The 17,500-nt window shown below is 45.3% G+C and overlaps 1 protein-coding gene across 1 annotated transcript in view; it reads right to left on the bottom strand.

The window, feature by feature from the left end:
• igsf11 (immunoglobulin superfamily member 11) overlaps positions 1-17,500 on the bottom strand; it is a gene marked incomplete at both ends in the record, with an annotated part of 138,003 nt that overhangs the window by 14,077 nt on the left and 106,426 nt on the right. Inside the window, 3 exons of the mRNA XM_080547837.1 lie at positions 466-621; positions 1,030-1,237; positions 11,435-11,598. Coding sequence (XP_080403963.1) covers positions 466-621; positions 1,030-1,237; positions 11,435-11,598 — 528 coding nt within the window. The remainder of the gene's footprint in view (positions 1-465; positions 622-1,029; positions 1,238-11,434; positions 11,599-17,500) is intronic.

Genomic DNA, 17,500 nt, shown 5'->3' with positions numbered 1-17,500 from the left:
CAAGTAAAAACCACAATACAACCATAATACAACCATAATACAACCATAATACAACCATAATACAACCACACATAACAAGATGGTTAGGGGTTGGCAGGAAACTGGCACCACACTTCCAATATAACACCCTGCACGGTGCTGGTCACAGCTGGAGAAGAGAGGAGAAAGAGGCCACCATACGGCTCTCTGATGCTCAATACCAACTCGAGACCCCCCTCCCACTTTGACATAGAACCACTCCAGGGGGAGGCTGGTGGAGGTAGAAATCGGAGGACGGGCTCATTGTAATGCCTGGAACGGAATGAGGAACGGTGTCAAACACGTGTGCATTCCTCATTCTGCTCCACAGTTGTTCGATACTGGGATGATGGTGGGCCACGTGGAGGCGACTCAAAAGTAGTCTTGATTGACCAGCGAAGGTGGGGGGGCAAAAGGGCAGTCGCACGGCCCCTGGGGGGTCAGTACCTTGCATGGCGGTGTGGGGCAGCTTGGGGAGGGCCTCCAGCTTCTCCCAGCCGTAGGTGGGGGTGGGGATGCCCTCGTCTGAGCTGCACATCAGTGTGATGTCGCTGCCCACGTCCAGGGAGCCCTGCACACGGCACGCCGGCATGGAGGGGGGCACTGTGGAGAGAGGAGGTGGGGGGGGGGGGGGGTGGAGGGGTGGAGGGCAGAAGTCATGCACTCACTGCAACGTAAGTCGCTTTGGATAAAAGCGTCAGCTAAATGTCATATCTATATATATGTATGTTACGGTACATGTGGGAATACGGTACATGTGGGAAAACTAGGGTTAGGGTTAGGTGCTAGGGTGACTTGGTACATGCTGGCATGTCTAACCCTACCCCTAACCCTAACCCTAGCATCTAACCCTAACCCTAGTTTTCCCACCTGTACCGTATTCCCACATGTACCGCAATATATATATATATATATATATACTGGTATATATATACCGCAACCAGTATATATACCGGTATATATATATATATATATATATATATATATATCATTGATCAGTGTGTGGTTTACCCAGCACGGTGAGTCCGATGACTCCGATGTTGCGCCCCCCTCTGTCGGGGAGGTTGTTGACCAGGCACTGGTAGGTCCCTGTGTCGGTCAGCTGGGTGTTGTTGATGAAGATAGAGGCACTTGTGCTGGGCATGGTGGCCACGAAGCCCACCCTGCCATTGAGGTGGTTGGCTAGGCTGAACACCTGCCCTCCTTGGTAGATGATCACCTGTGACAGGGGGGCAGATACAGATACAGACACTGAGGCTGGGGGGACTACCAGGGGAGGCTGGTAGAGGGAGAAATCGGAGGACGGGGGAGGACGGGGGGGGCATTGTAATGCACGGAATGAAATGGAATGAGGAACGGTGTTTGATGACGTACTGTAATTCGAATGTATTACGATGAGCCCGTCCTCCGATTTCTACCTCCATCAGCCTCTACTGACTGAGACACATGTTTCTATGTGATATTAGGCACAGTCCATTTAAACATAATCTATATACTGGGATATACATTAACAAACTGAAGAAAAAACCCTGAACAGAATGATACCATTTTCAATATGACATTAGACAATGTCCATTTCAAATGAGATATTGTCCCACACTAGCCCCCGATAAAATACGTTTTACATGTGTACGAAGTGTTTACAAAGTATTTCCGTCCCCTGTGCCTAGCAATCTGTGACGACACATCAACAACATCCACATGGAAAACAGTAGAATGTCTAGTAACAAACCGGTGCTAGTCCCACACGTGAATGACACAGAATGATGGGGAACACATGGAACACACAAACACACAAACACATGGAACACACAAACACATGGAACACACAAACACATAGAACACACACAACACACAAACACATAGAACACACAAACACATGGAACACATGGAACACACAAACTCATGGAACACACGGAACACACAAACACATGGAACACATGGAACACACAAACTCATGGAACACACAAACACACAAACACATGGAACACATAGAACACACAAACACATGGAACACACGGAACACACAAACACATGGAACACATAGAACACACAAACACATGGAACACATAGAACACACAAACACATGGAACACATAGAACACACAAACACATGGAACACACGGAACACACAAACACATGGAACACATAGAACACACAAACACATGGAACACATAGAACACACAAACACATGGAACACATAGAACACACAAACACATGGAACACACGGAACACACAAACACATGAAACACATAGAACACACAAACACATGGAACACATAGAACACACAAACACATGGAACACATAGAACACACAAACACATGGAACACATAGAACACACAAACACATGGAACACACGGAACACACAAACACATGGATAGTCCAGAATAGAACTCATCAGGTGCATAAAACCCCCACTAGAGGGAGCCCTAGTTTCACTGGAAAACTGAAGCGTCCCTTCACAACAGACTGATCATGGAGATGACTAGGTAGAGTTAGAGGTCCATCTAGCATGAATGCATAGTGTCAGTGTTTGACCATTACTAATCCCATGCCATGCATTACAATGAGGCCCTCCTGCAATCTCTACAATATACAATAAACTATACAATTATGACCAAAGTGTGACCAAAACGATCACAATGTAGAGGCATCAATAAATGTAACGACACTACAAAGAACTACAAAAAAGAAGAAAAAAGTACTACAGCATATATGGAAGGAACATCAGTTCATAAATAATGAGTCATGATCACTTCCACAACAATGGATTCTCTCTTCAAAAATGTGGAACTCAAAATTACAGATAATTTTTGGGGGTTGTCGAAACAAAAACATCTAAAGAAAAACATGCGTGCTTCGTGTTTGATTCAAGTTCCTCTGAGCTAAGCTCGGAAAAAATGAGTCTGAGGTGTTTAAAAGCTTTTGTCTTCGCTTTGAACTCTGATTGAACTAGACCCATTAAAAATGCACCCAAATCGAACAATTACCTCAGCCTTCAACCAGAGCATACAAAGCATGGTTGGTGAAACGGGGGAATTGGAGAACGGGGGGGGGGGGAGGGAGGGAGGGAGGGTGGCAGATCAGTGAGGCTATTCAGCGACGTTTTTGAAAGAGCTCCCATTGAACTGGCATGTTCAAAGGCCCAGGCAAGGCGGGCACAGACCCAGCTCTGTGCGGTTGGCTTCTGGCTTCATGATTCTCCCTCCGCGCCGTCCAGTTCCATCCAAGCCACATCAGCTCATCTAAAACTGTCCAGACCTCCATAGGAGAAGCTATTAACCACCACCACGACCCAGCACCACTGAACTACGTCCTCTCCCAAAAAAGTCACTTGTTTTCTTCATTTTCTCTAGTCTAGTACTACGCCTGCTAATGGCACTTCTAGTTCTTATCAAAGGTTTTTACTTTGATCTTCTCCCTTCTTCCTCCGTCTTATCCTCCCTACGCCCTTGAATCCCTCTCCCCTTCTATCTGTCTTATCCTCCCTACGCCCTTGAATCCCTCTCCGCTTCTATCTACTGATGCATCCTCCTCCTCCACCCTCCTCCACCCTCCTGTCCAGTCTTTCCTCATCCTTCGACTCTCTCTGTCCACTGACAACAAGGCTCAGCACGATCCTCTCCATGTGCTCTTTGGCTGTCTGAAACCCTGCGAGCTTATAGAATAGGCCTCTGGGAAATGGAGTAAAACCGGCCTCCCTGATGACCTAAAACCTTAGCTCTCTTTCCTCCTAAACTACATACACTTCCTCTGCATCAGCTGCTAAAGCTTCTTACTACCATTCCGAAAGTCAACCCCCCAAGGAAACTGCTCTCCACATTTTCCTCACTCCTCAACCCACCTCCTCTCCCTCCCTCCCTCCCTCCTCCATGTCTGCAGATGACTTTGTCACCTACTTTGTAAAGAAGGTTGATAACTTTAGCAGCTCCTTCACTCAACCCCTCGCCAACACTGCTAACACTGCTAACACTCTTCCAAAACTCACCGTGCTACCCTCGCTCTCTGGTTAATCGGCTGCCCTCCTCTCCACTGATGATATACTAAAACTTGTCACATCCAAGCGAGCAACCGCCTGCCCCCACAACCCTATCCCCTCAGCTGCTCTTCCTCCCTGGGAAAGCCTGCCCTCTCCAAGACATGGCTTTTCACTGTCTTGGGCACCCCGGTGGTGGAACGATCTTGTCAGGACTGCAGGAGTCGCTGCCTAACTTCCGCCAATCTGCCATAGACTGAAGACTCATCTCTTCAGGCTACATCTTGGCTGTCCCTCCTAAAGACCTCTTCACCCCCCCACTACCCCTCTGTACAGTTCAGTTAATAATAAAAACATCCTTCCTTCTTCTAGCATTGTGACTGCCAATGGCAGCTGGTCCTAGCTTAGATTTGTGCTCATGATGACGTATGATGTATAGATGATTCACTTACTTTAGACAAAAGTCCTTATTGTAAGTCACTCTGGATAAAAAAAGCATCTGCAAAATGACTCAAATGTAAATGTAAAAATGTAAAGCTGTGAATAGCCCACCGAACACACACGCACACACACACAGCTTATGTCGTGTGCACCAGGGGAGGCGGGTGGAGGTAGAAGTAGGTAGAAGTATTTCATTAGGGGAGGAAGACACATGGGCAGATTGACTACCAGTGCCACACGCACACGACCAGTCCTCCCTCAGCCATCTGAGATAATCTGGTAACCAGTGCCACACGCACACGACCAGTCCTCCCTCAGCCATCTGAGATAATCTGTTAACCAGTGCCACACGCACACGACCAGTCCTCCCTCAGCTATCTGAGGTAATCTGGTGTCCAAGATTATAGTAAACAAACAGAAGGCCTAGCTAGCTCTGCCGCAACGTGGCAAGAGATCCAATCAACATGCTGCAGTGTGTGTGTGTGTGTGTGTGTGTGTGTGTGTGTGTGTGTGTGTGTGTGTGTGTGTGTGTGTGTGTGTGTGTGCGTTCGTGCGTGTGTGTGTGTGTGTGTGTGCGTTCGTGCGTGTGAGTGTGAATGTATGTGTGTGTGCATTGCTGATGTTCTCATATCTAACAGTAAACAAAGTAAAATCTTAACAAACTATTTACTAACTCCTCTGAGAACGGCCTGCATGGTTTCAACGAATGTCTGCTTCTCACCACCGCAAAAGTAGCTCCTACTATGACAGAGAGCAGAGAGGATTCACGTCATATCGGGAAGGGCAGTGCTTGAATACAGTGGCAGTAATAACACTTTTATCTATATTGCTTTATTTATTGTCTTGAATTATATTGTTAAATTTTTATCTATTTATTTTCTATATATACAGTACAGGCCAAAAGTTTGGACACACCTTCTCATTCAATGTGTTTCCTTTATTTTCATGACTATTTGCATTGTAGATTCTCACTGAAGGCATCACAACTATGAATGAACACATGTGGAATGATGTACTTAACAATAAAGTGTGAAATAACTCTAAATATGTCTTATATTTTAGATTCCTCAAAGTAGCCACCCTTTGCTTTTTTGTTGTTAATAAAATAAAATGTTTTTGTTGTTAATAAAATATATAATAATAATATTAAATATATATATATATAATAACATATTATTATTAACACATATTATATTTCATATTATTATTATATATGTTATTAACAACAAAAAAGCAAAGGGTGGCTACTTTGAGGAATCTAAAATATAAGACATATTTAGAGTTATTTCACACTTTATTGTTAAATACATAATTCCTATGTGTTCATTCATAGTTTTGATGCCTTCAGTGAGAATCTACAATGTACCAAATAGTCATGAAAATAAGGGAAACACATTGAATGAGAAGGTGTGTCCAAACTTTTGGCCTGTACTGTATATATATATATATTAGAGATGCTCCGATCAGGGTTTTTGGTGCCGATCACCGATCACTGGAATCAGTGATCTGCCGATCCGATATCACCGATCACCGATCACAGCGTCGAAAATGGCAATTGAAGCATTCTATTTATTGTGTAGCATTATTTATGTTTTTAATTATTCTTAACACCATTGACATTGTATATTAAGTATTTAAATTAAATTAGGAGATGAGAAAGTATCATGAATTGACGACCATCTGTTTTATTGAATTCACAACCACCTGTAGCTTACTTCAGGAAAAACAAATAAAATGTGAAAATACAAATCATAATAAATAAAATGTACACTGTCACATCAAATGTGCAACATTCCACTCGAATGAGAGGAACTAGGGGCTCTTAGAGAACTTGGAGCTTATACTGTAGCTTTCCTGAGGAACAATAAACATACCCAAACTAAACTGCAACATAAACAGGCTATAGCCAAATATAAAATACTGTTTCAAGTCAGTCAGTTTCAAGTCATATTTAGGAGGAGATAAGACAGCAAGTCAGCAATAATCAATAAAACAAAAAAACAAAACATTGCACCTAAGGAGATTTCAGACTCAAACCTTACTTCTGATTAAGCAGCATCACTGGCAGATTAGCCTTGAGAAATACAAGCATCTCAGCGTTTTTGGCACTCACCCTGTTCCTCTTATCATCTAAAATATGTCCTGCTATGCTGAAAAGTCGCTCGCTATCTACACTTGTGCAAGGTGCACAGAGGAAGACCTAAAACTCGCGCGCTAATAGTTGTTGTTGCTATGGGCCTTAGCCTAGCTTAGTGACTTCCTGCTCACGGGGTCACATGACGTCGCTGAACACTACCTACACTACGCTCGTGAAGTCGCGCTGGAACTCTGACCAGCACTCGTGGAACGCCTCTCGTCCAATCAAAGCACTCGGTCCCTTTATGACGTCGAGCCCAGTGTGCGCTTCGCCGCTCTCGGAGCGAATCGACGAACGCAGCAAATGCCGTATGATATTCGTGGCATTGAAAGACCTTGCGTGCGTTCCTCCGCAAGGTATTTCTTTTGAGCAGACATTACAAACTGCATATTTGTTGTCTCTTTCCGACACTGTGTAATATTGCCAGACTGGCGACGCCATTTCTCTATGTAAACTGATCGGCCGTGTTTGATCGGCCGTTTTGAGAACTCCGATCAAAACCGATCAAGGGCATATCGGCTGATATCGATCGGCGCCGATCAGATCGGAGCATCTCTAATATATATATATATATATATATATATATATATATATATATATATTCTTGTATTTTTTTAAATCTTATTTACTATCCTCCTTTTTCTGTATTTTTTATGTTACACGTTATAATGCTTTGGTCCTCATTCGGGATCCGATATAATGATCAGACTTTTCTTTCGAAAAATGTGAATACATTTCCTCGTCAATGACACATCGCTAGTCGACTAACACAGCTTGTTTTGTGAGCCTGCTAACAATGTAAAGTAGTGTTATAGTTAACTAGGTAGCAGTGGGGGATTACTCACTGAATCAATTTTGTAGCAGTATTTTGGCTTGACTAGCGAGTTTGTGTTGTGATTCTCAACAACGTTGAAACGTAGTTCTGTGTTTCAAAAGAAAAGTCAGAACATTTTGATTGGTTGCCGACATGCGGACCAAAAGGATTAGACTGTGCTGTAAAGCACTTTGAATTGCCCCTGTTGTATGAAATGCGCTATACAAATAAACTTGCCTTGTCTTGCTTTGCCATTCTAGAATACGGGCCGTGTTTCGTTGTTCTAAATGGCCTCTATGGCCTGTTCCGTAATCCGTGATGACAACCATTTCCTGCATCGTGACCTTGTACTGTCGCAGTGCAGGCAGTGGTGTGCACTCAGCCCCATAGTTAAATATTCAGACAGCCAACCAGGCAACTTTAACACAGCGAGTACCATACCTGCATTACATTAGTGTCCGTCCAGGACCGAGAGTGTGAGTTGACGCGACGCACTGCTCTGCTCACCATGTAGCTAGGTGTGTGTGTGTGTGTGTGTGTGTGTGTGTGTGTGTGTGTGTGTGTGTGTGTGTGTAAGGGAGTACTATAGGTGTGTTGTGTTGATGTCATGCTAATGGGTAGCAGCTAGTACACTAGGCCTATAGGTGTGTTGTGGTGATGTCATGCTAAGGCTAGTACAGTATTGTGGGGATGTCATGCTAATGGATAGCGGCTAGTACAGTATAGGTGTGTTGTGGTGATGTCATGCTAATGCTAGTACAGTATAGGTGTGTTGTGGTGATGTCATGCTAATGCTAGTGCAGTATAGATGTGTTGTGGTGATGTCATGCTAACGCTAGTACAGTGTAGGTGTGTTGGGGTGATGTACTGCTAACGCTAGTACAGTATGGTGCTACAGCTACCACACACAAGCAGACTCTCCACTTATGTGTTTTGCATCTATTTAGGCGGTCCCTGAGGTGATGAAGGAGTTAGTGGATTTTTCAGAAGTAAATTGATTATTAAGATGTTACTCTGTTTACTGTTAGATATGGGAACATCAGCAGTGCACAAACACATACACACACATACACACACACACACACACACACACACACACACACTCACACACACACACACACACACACACACAGCCCAGTTGCATAAATCAAAAGGGTGCTTATGCAGGCATGAAGGAAAAGGTAAAGACTGCATATGTAACTGTTCTCCATCTGGGTGTGTGTATCTGACTGTGTAAAAATGGCCTGTGCGTGTGTGTGTGTGTGTGTGTGTGTGTGTGTGTGTGTGTGTGTGTGTGTGTGTGTTAGTGCATATGTGCAAAACAACCTTGTGTATAGGTATGGTGTGTGAACACGGTGAAGTCACAGTTGCATGCACATGCATTTATGTATATAAATGTGTGTGTGTGTGTCTATGTGCATTGTGTGTGTGTGTGTGTGTGTGTGTTTGTGTGTGTGTGCATGTGCATTGTGTGTGTGTGTGTGTGTGTGTGTGTGTGCATGTGCATTGTGTGTGTGTGTGTGTGTGTGCATGTGCATTGTGTGTGTGTGTGTGTGTGTGTCCATGTGCATTGTGTGTGTGCATGTGCATGTGCATTGTGTGTGTGTGCATAGGCATTGTGTGTGTGTGTGTGTGTGTGTGTGTGTTCATGTGCATGTGCATTGTGTGTGTGTCCATGTGCATTGTGTGTGTGCATGTGCATGTGCATTGTGTGTGTGTGTGTGTGTGTGTGTGTGTGTCTGCACACGCGAGGAACAGCTGCGCTCCAGAGCTGGGAGCTCCCTGTCGTGGGCTCAGATTAATTAGTGCAGAAGATCGTTACGTGACGTGGACGGGGTTAAACGTGTCGGAGGCAGGTGAGGCTGCGGAGCCTGCAGCTGATGAGAGGATGTGTGTGTGTGTGTGTGTGTGTGTGTGTGTGTGTGTGTAGCTGATGAGAGGAAATCACATGGAACCAAACGGGCCGGGAGAGAAACCTGCGTGTTTCCTTTGATGTCTGGACAACAGAGGCCATCTTTCCGGGGGTGGGCGTGGGGGGGGGGGGGGGGGGGGGTGTGCTTGGGTGGTGTAGCTCACTAAAGGGCATGTCGCGTAACAGCAGGGTCTTTGGTTTGACTCTGCCCATCGACCTATCCTGCATGTCATCCCTCTCTCTCTCACCCATCCTCCCTGTCAGTCTCTACTGTCTCTATCCTCCTCTCTCTCTCTCACTCATCCTTCCTGTCAGTCTCTACTGTCTCCATCCTCCTCTCTCTCTCTCACTCATCCTTCCTGTCAATCTCTACTGTCTCTATCCTTCTCTCTCTCTCTCTCCCCCATCCTTCCTGTCAATCTCTACTGTCTCTATCCTCCTCTCTCTCTCTCTCTCTCACCCATCCTTCCTGTCAATCTCTACTGTCTCTATCCTCTCTCTCTCACCCATCCTTCCTGTCAGTCTCTACTGTCTCTATCCTCCTCTCTCTCCCACCCATCCTTCCTGTCAGTCTCTACTGTCTCTATCCTCCTCTCTCTCTCCCCCATCCTTCCTGTCAATCTCTACTGTCTCTATCCTCCTCTCTCTCTCTCTCTCTCTCTCTCTCTCTCACCCATCCTTCCTGTCAATCTCTACTGTCTCTATCCTCCTCTCTCTCTCTCTCTCTCTCTCTCTCTCTCTCACCCATCCTTCCTGTCAGTCTCTACTGTCTCTATCCTCCTCTCTCTCTCTCACCCATCCTTCCTGTCAATTGTATTACAATGAGCCCATCCTCCATTTCTACCTCCCCTGGCCTCTCCTGGTGCACTGTACTGTGTGCTGCACTCTGCCACACTCCAAACGAACTCTTGGGTTCGTCCTGAGTGTGAATGATGATTACTATTAATATATTAAGAATTATTCATAATTATTATATTAATATTATATTAATAACTAATGATAATGTTCGGCCTTGCTCTATGGTCTATTGGGCTACCCGGCAACGTGGGGTTGTGGTTGAGGATTCTGAATCTTATTCTGATTCTGATTCTGATTCTGATTCTGATTCAGCTGATGCCAACCTCCTTGTCCCGATCACCAGGGTTAAACACCAGACCTGGGGGGACGGGGAACATTCATAATATACTCTGCAGCAGCCCCCCCCCCCCTCTTTGGAACACTCTCCCAAACCACATCAAAGACTCCCAGCATGCTCTCCTCCTTCAGATGATCAGTGAAAACCCCGCTTTTTAAAACAAGCCTTTAATCTTGAACTATTTCCATTGTCTGTGCTTTTGTTAAGTCTGTTATTGATCTGTCTGTTCATGTTCTCTTCATGGAACGTAGTCTCTTTGAATGTCTTTAGTCATTTCTTTTAAGGATGAGGAAGTTTGAAAACCAAGAAAACATACTTTGTTGTGTCTCTCGGTGGTTTGAGATGCTCTCTGATTACAGACTGATCACACAAAACAAACCAGGTGATCAGATGACAAACACAGCTCACAGCCACTTTACTACTGAACTATCTATTATTACCATCTGTACCACCAGTGTATGCTGTCTTACCTGTACTATTGTCACCTTTATCTTGTATTATGCCTATTATTGCCTTATTGTCTGCAAATTGTCCGGATACTGCTAACTATGTCCTGTATTATTATTTTTGGTCACTTATGTCCTGTACTACTGTCACTTTTCTATCTTGAATTATACCTATTGCCTTGTCATGCTGCAATGTCAGGAACCGAAGCCTACACATTTTTACTCTCTTACACTTGTGTAATGTGACGTACCAATACACTTTAAACTTTAAACTTTACCACTAGAACAGCACTCGATCAAATTTCAGGACCCTCCTTTCATGACTTTTCCTAGATATGTGCGTTCTACCACCCAGTATCCTTACATTTTCAAAACCACATCAAGATAAGCTAGTATGAAGCTATTTTGCCAGTTCTTCTGTGTAGGAGGCAGGCTAATTTACAAGCGGCCAACTAGTGGTCGTTGTGTGTAAATAGCAGCTTGAGCATTGTAAAGAGGCGGCTCTTTTAGTAGGTAAAAAGGGCACGGCTGTCCTAGTGTTAAACTTGCTGGTTACCTGCTCCGGCTGGTTGGCGTTAGACAGAGGTATGACCATCCAGATGATGTTGAGGTTGTTGAGAGCAGCACTGGTGGTGAAGGAACAGGGCAAAATGGCCGCCTGGCCTCGGGCTACCTGGACACTGCTCTGGGCCACGGTGACGTCCAACGCCGTCACACTCACTACGCAGGAGGGAGGGAGGGAGGGAGGGAGGGGGAGAGAGGAGGAGAGAGAATGTAATGTACTCCACACTCAGAATGTCAAATCCTTTCACAGACACACTCAGAGGCAGGACAGACAGACAGACAGACAGACAGACAGGCCATCTGTCATGTGTCTGTCTTAGGTCTGAACATAAAAAAAAAAAACTGCAGCAGAAAAGTCCCACAAAAAATGTTTTTTGCACAAATCCCCCAGCAGCAGCAGAAGAGCAGCGTTCAGCGTGTACAACCATGTGCATGTGCAGCATAAATCCATAAACACATAACCAAAATAACCAAATAACCCAAATAAATGTATGTATGCAGCGCAATATTATCAAAGCAACGGTGATGTTTTGATCTCAAAGTATCTTTTTTTTTTACCCAGCCCTCTCTCATTGTACCTCTCATCTTCAGTGGGAGAACAAACCCAAAGCTCCTCCTTTGAACTGTTCACTACGGTTAAACAAACATCTAAACAAGTCTATTTAAAAAAAAAGACCACATCAAATATGTACAAGCTAAATAATAATACATAAATAATAATAATAATAATACTAATAATACAAGAAAAGGAGAATACAATAGCAGTGGTTAAGTACCTCATGTCTGTGTGATTAGTTCTAGTAGGTTCTATCCAGGGACTCCTGGGACAGTGTTAGCCTGCTGAGCTAAAGCCCAGGCATTTACCCACCAACGATTACTGTCTAACCCACTAACCCAGAGGAATGTGGAATAGTTCTGTATCTAACACACGTGTGTTTGATACCAGTCCTCCTTCCATTCCCACGCATTACAATGAGCCTACACCAACCTCCGCACTCCCTCAGATATGCTGTTATCACCTCAGAAGAAGAACCAGGACGTGGTGTGACACGGTCTGGTGAAATTCTCAAATCGGCAAATTAGCAAAAAGCTTCTTCTTTTTTTTTTCTTTTTTATAAATGTGTTTTTCCGTTTCGTTGCATATTACGAAAGTCGAAGTGTTGAAGAGGCCCACACGATATAACAAACAACAGTTTTAGGATCACTAAATACTTAATATTAATTACATAATTTGTGAATTAGATTCACTGTCTCGTCTGCCATAGCTTGGTATCCTGTTCAGGCTGTCATGAAAATGACTAACTGCAACAGGTCGAAGGGGGAAATATGGACACACCTATTTCTGGACCAGCTAAACACATTATGACCACAATTGGGTTACATCCCCCCTGCAAAATGTAAGCAATCTATATTACTGTACGTCCCAGACCTAAGGGCTCTAATCTTATCTGACGACAACACGATGGCCTTAATCACATCAGAGAGATTGGGCATGTCCTGACTCCTTGTCTGCTGTCATGGAGGATAATGATGCCGTCAACGCAGAAGTGGGACGGCCCGTGTGGCGACAATATAGGAATATGATGAGGATGATGATGATGAAGATGAGGAGGAGGATAATGATAAGGATGGAGAGGAGGAGGAGGAGGATGATGATAAATATGATGAGGATGATGATGAAGATGAGGAGGAGGATGAGGATGATGAGGATAATGAGGATGAAGAGGATGATGATGACGAGGAGGATGATAAATATGATGAGGATGATGATGATGATGAGGAGGAGGAGGATAATGATAAGTATGATAAGGATGATGAGGATGAGGATGATGATGATGAGGATGAGGATGATGATGAGAATGAGGATGATGATGATGATGATGATGAGGAAGATGATGAATATGATCACAGTGTTTATGATAAATATGTTGAAGATGATGATGGCGGTGATGAAGATGATGATGATGATGACGGTGATGAAGATGATGATGATGATGACGAAGAAGATGATGAAGATGATGATGATGATGAAGAAGAAGATGATGATGATGGTGATGAAGATGATGATGGTGATGAAGATGATGGTGATGAAGATGACGATGATGATGATGATGACGATGATGATGATGATGATGATGACGGTGATGAAGATGACGATGATGATGATGATGATGAAGATGATGATGATGATGATGACGGTGATGAAGAGGATGAAGATGATGTCGAAGACATAAACCAACAGCAGCATAGGTGAGAGTCGGAGTGTGTGCGTGCATGTAGCCAGCTGTCTCGTCATCGGTGACAGCCGGAGCACAGCTCCTTCTCTGTCTGTCCCAAACCTCTTCCTACGCGTTTCCTTGGCATGGAGACTAAGCTGCCTGGTGCCTGCAGACTCCAACAGGAGGCAAAACAAGAGCGTCTAAACACTCGTCCTTCAAGACGAGTTAGACACAGTCTGTCTTGACAGGCCAGCAACATGTTTGATAGCAGCCGCTCACCAGAGGAGGTTAGTTGAGGAAGCCTATAACTATTGATCCGTCATCAAAGTGAATGGGATATGGAGGTTATTATGTGACACGTTCTGGTGTTTTGGTCCGCATGTCGCCATCAGATGTGATGTTCAGACTTTTCCTTTCGAAAAATGCGAATACATTTCTGCGTTGTTGAAAATCAATGACACATCGCTAGTCAACGGACACCGCTTGTTTTGTGAGCCTGCTAACAATGTAAAGTAGTGTTATAGTGAACTAGGTAGCAGTGGGGATTGCTCACCCAATCCATTGCGTTGTTGCAGTATTTTTGGCTTGACTAGCAACTAGTTTGTGTTGTGATTCTCAACAACGTTGAAACGTAGTTCCGTGTTTCGAAGAGAAAAGTCAGAACATTTTGATTGGTTGCCGATATGCGGACCAAAACACTAGAACGTGTCACGTATGCTCTTGGTTAGAGTGACTCTCTATGAAAGTACACAAATACTACAAGTCTTGTACGACTATTCAGTAACACTTTGAACCGTAGCGCCTCTGCACACTGTGGCATCTGCCCTATCTCTGACCCTCTTCAGAAAGTCACAGTTTATTATGCAACGGTTTGTTCAGAACAAGTATGGCGATTGGCTGCTTTGTTCCCTGATAAAGTGAACAGCTATGACACGTTTCACCTGTTAAGCCTACAGTAGGCCTACATTATAGTAATATCGCCGCGCAAAACACAAGACATTCGTAAGATACGTTACCTTGACAACAGTGATTATTTTGAGGACTATCCTATATTTCTGCAGTGCAGGGCAGAAACAACCATAATCTATCACCAGATAAATACGGAAGGTATTGTTGTTCTTGTCCTAGTTGTGTAAAAGCGATAAGGCACTGGATTGCTTCATAGTGAATAAAGTCAACAACTCCCCTCAGCAGTGCCTTTATTCAAATCTAAATGGTAAATGGACTACACTAATATAGCACCTTTATCCAAAGCGCTTTACAACGGCCTCTCATTCACACACACATTCACACACCAATGGCGGCACCTACCATGCAAGGCGCCGGCCCCGCTCACTGGGAGCAATTTGGAGTCAGTGTCTTGCCCAAGGACACTTCGACATGTGGCCAGCCCGGGGGCTCAAACTGCCGATCTGCCAACCTTGCGATCATTAGGCGCCGGCTCTGCCTCCTGCACCACAGCCGCCCCTGGCGCAAGTCAACAACGCCCCTCAGCGGTGACTGTATTCACCATAAACCACACCCCCTCTCGCGATTTATCGCTTAAATATAGCACTTCTTCTTAGGTCAGTCCTACTAATCTGACAAAACTCTTCTGACAAAACCGCTGCCTGTACACAACGCTGCAACTTCCCATTTGCTAGTAAATCAATCTCATTGGAGATTAGCGAGAGAGGACAAGTTAATACACCCTCGGGCGTGGCCTTAGGCGACTCTCTGATCCGCCCCTTTGACCTTCCGACTGCCAAGACAGGCGCTTTTTTCCACCACGTCACCTCACATAACCGTACCTACTGAAACCCAAACTACGCGATGATGATGACACTGACAGAACTCTTCACACCTCTTCAACTTCCTTCCTCCTCTCTCTGAGTTGTGCTTGTCTGGCTGTATCTGAACAGCGCAGCAGTCTTAATCCTGTTTCCGACACCGCAGATAATGCACTGCGAAAGGGGGGGGGGAGCTAGTCAGAGGCGCAGGAAAGGAAAAGGACCTCGAGGCTAGAAACGGAGGGTACACACAACGGCTTATCTCCCCCGAACCCCTTCAAGGCAGCAGCTTTATGCCCTTCAACAGCTGGAGTCTCTCTTTTTTCTTTTTTTTTTATGCTGGATTATCAGAACGAATGCTCCGGAGAGTACTCTAAGCCCTGATGGCCGCAAAGCACTGCATCACAAAGATATACACAACACACCACACAACACAACACCACACTGAACACACACAACACAACACTGAACACACACAACACAACACAACACTGAACACACACCACACTGAACACACACAACACAACACAACACTGAACACACACCACACTGAACACACACCACGTAACACAACACAACACAACACTGAACACACACCACGTAACGCAACACAACACTGAACACACACCACACTGAACACACACAACACAACACAACACTGAACACACACCACACACAGACATAGGCTCCGACGACAGCACACGGACATGCGCTCCCCCACACACACACACACACACACACACACACACACACATCTCATGTCGAGAGGGAGGTGGATGCCGTAGGTAGGTGGATGCCCTTTTCTGCCCATCTCAACAGAGCCTCTAGAAACCAGCGTTGGCATTTGAACAAGAGTCGGTAGAGAGCGATTACAGCCGTGATTGCAGAGGGTTTGCGTCATTAGGACAATCTGCTCTGATGCACCGCGGCCTACCTGTTGTGGAGCGTGGGAGTCCAAGTTTTGCCTGTGTGAAGTAGACGTCCTAACGAGCTAACATTCTGAGCGCTTAGTGGTGGATAATGGACCTCAGCAGGTACTTTTAGAGCATTTAAGGAACTTAATCGCTCTGTTGAGTCATCACTTGATTAACGGTGTTTGGGTGCCTGACAAAAGAGAGTCTAACGAGACTAACGAGAGAGAGTTTTTGTTCCGAAACGTTTCGTTAATTTTTTTGGAACAAGGTATTCATCGACGAGCCCGTCCTCCGATTTCAGCCTCTGCCAGCCTCCCCCTACACCAGCTCAGTGGCCTTGCGGTTAGAGTGTCCGTCCGCCCTGAGATTGGGAGAGTCGTGAGTTCGATCCCTGGCTGAGTCATACCACCAAAGACTATAAAAATGGTACCCGATGCCTCCCTGCTTGGCACTCAGCATTAAAGGGTTGGATTGGGGGGGGTAAGACCCTGTGACATACCAGCGTCATGTCCAGGGGGGGGGTGTACTTGTACATCAAGCCACCTCAGGCTACGGAAACAGGAGATAGGCTCCTGCCCCCCTAAGGGCCCTTAGGTTCGAGAACCATCGGGTTCTCAAGACTTACTTACTTACAGTCTCAGTGTATCGTATAACAAGCTGTTCCAAAACCGTCCACAACGAAGCCACATTTCGCCTCAGCGAAAGGGAAAGACGGAAACGGTTTTTTTCCTCACTGAAAAAAAGGCGGCGTACGTTTGGTTTACTACATCTGTCAAGCGCAGCCTCGTTGTTCAGTCAGTTACACGAGTTCAAACCCTGGGGTGTGTCTGTGGGTTTGGCTCAGCGCTACCGACATATGTCTTGGGTCTCCCGGGCGTGTGCACGGGTGCGGAGCGGCGTGCCGCTAATGAGCTAGCTGTCCCGATCACTCTGTTTACCGCGGCTCTGGGAACCGTTACTTAGACAAACATCCTGTCCTGTCTCCTCCACTCACCGCGGGGGGCTACCCTGGAGCCTGCCTGACACTGACGATAATGTCCACTAGTTAGGGAGGAGGGGGGGGGGGGGACTAGTTCTCCATTTCTCTAGCTCTCCATCTCTCCATCCTTCCACCCTCCTCTCCTGGAGGCCTGTACCTATCCCTCCATCCATCCCT

Source organism: Nansenia antarctica (assembly GCF_963989245.1).
Source record: "Nansenia antarctica genome assembly, chromosome: 17".
NCBI lineage: Eukaryota > Metazoa > Chordata > Actinopteri > Argentiniformes > Microstomatidae > Nansenia > Nansenia antarctica.
Note: the sequence above shows the minus strand (reverse complement) of the source record. Positions and strands in the feature narration are given on the sequence as shown.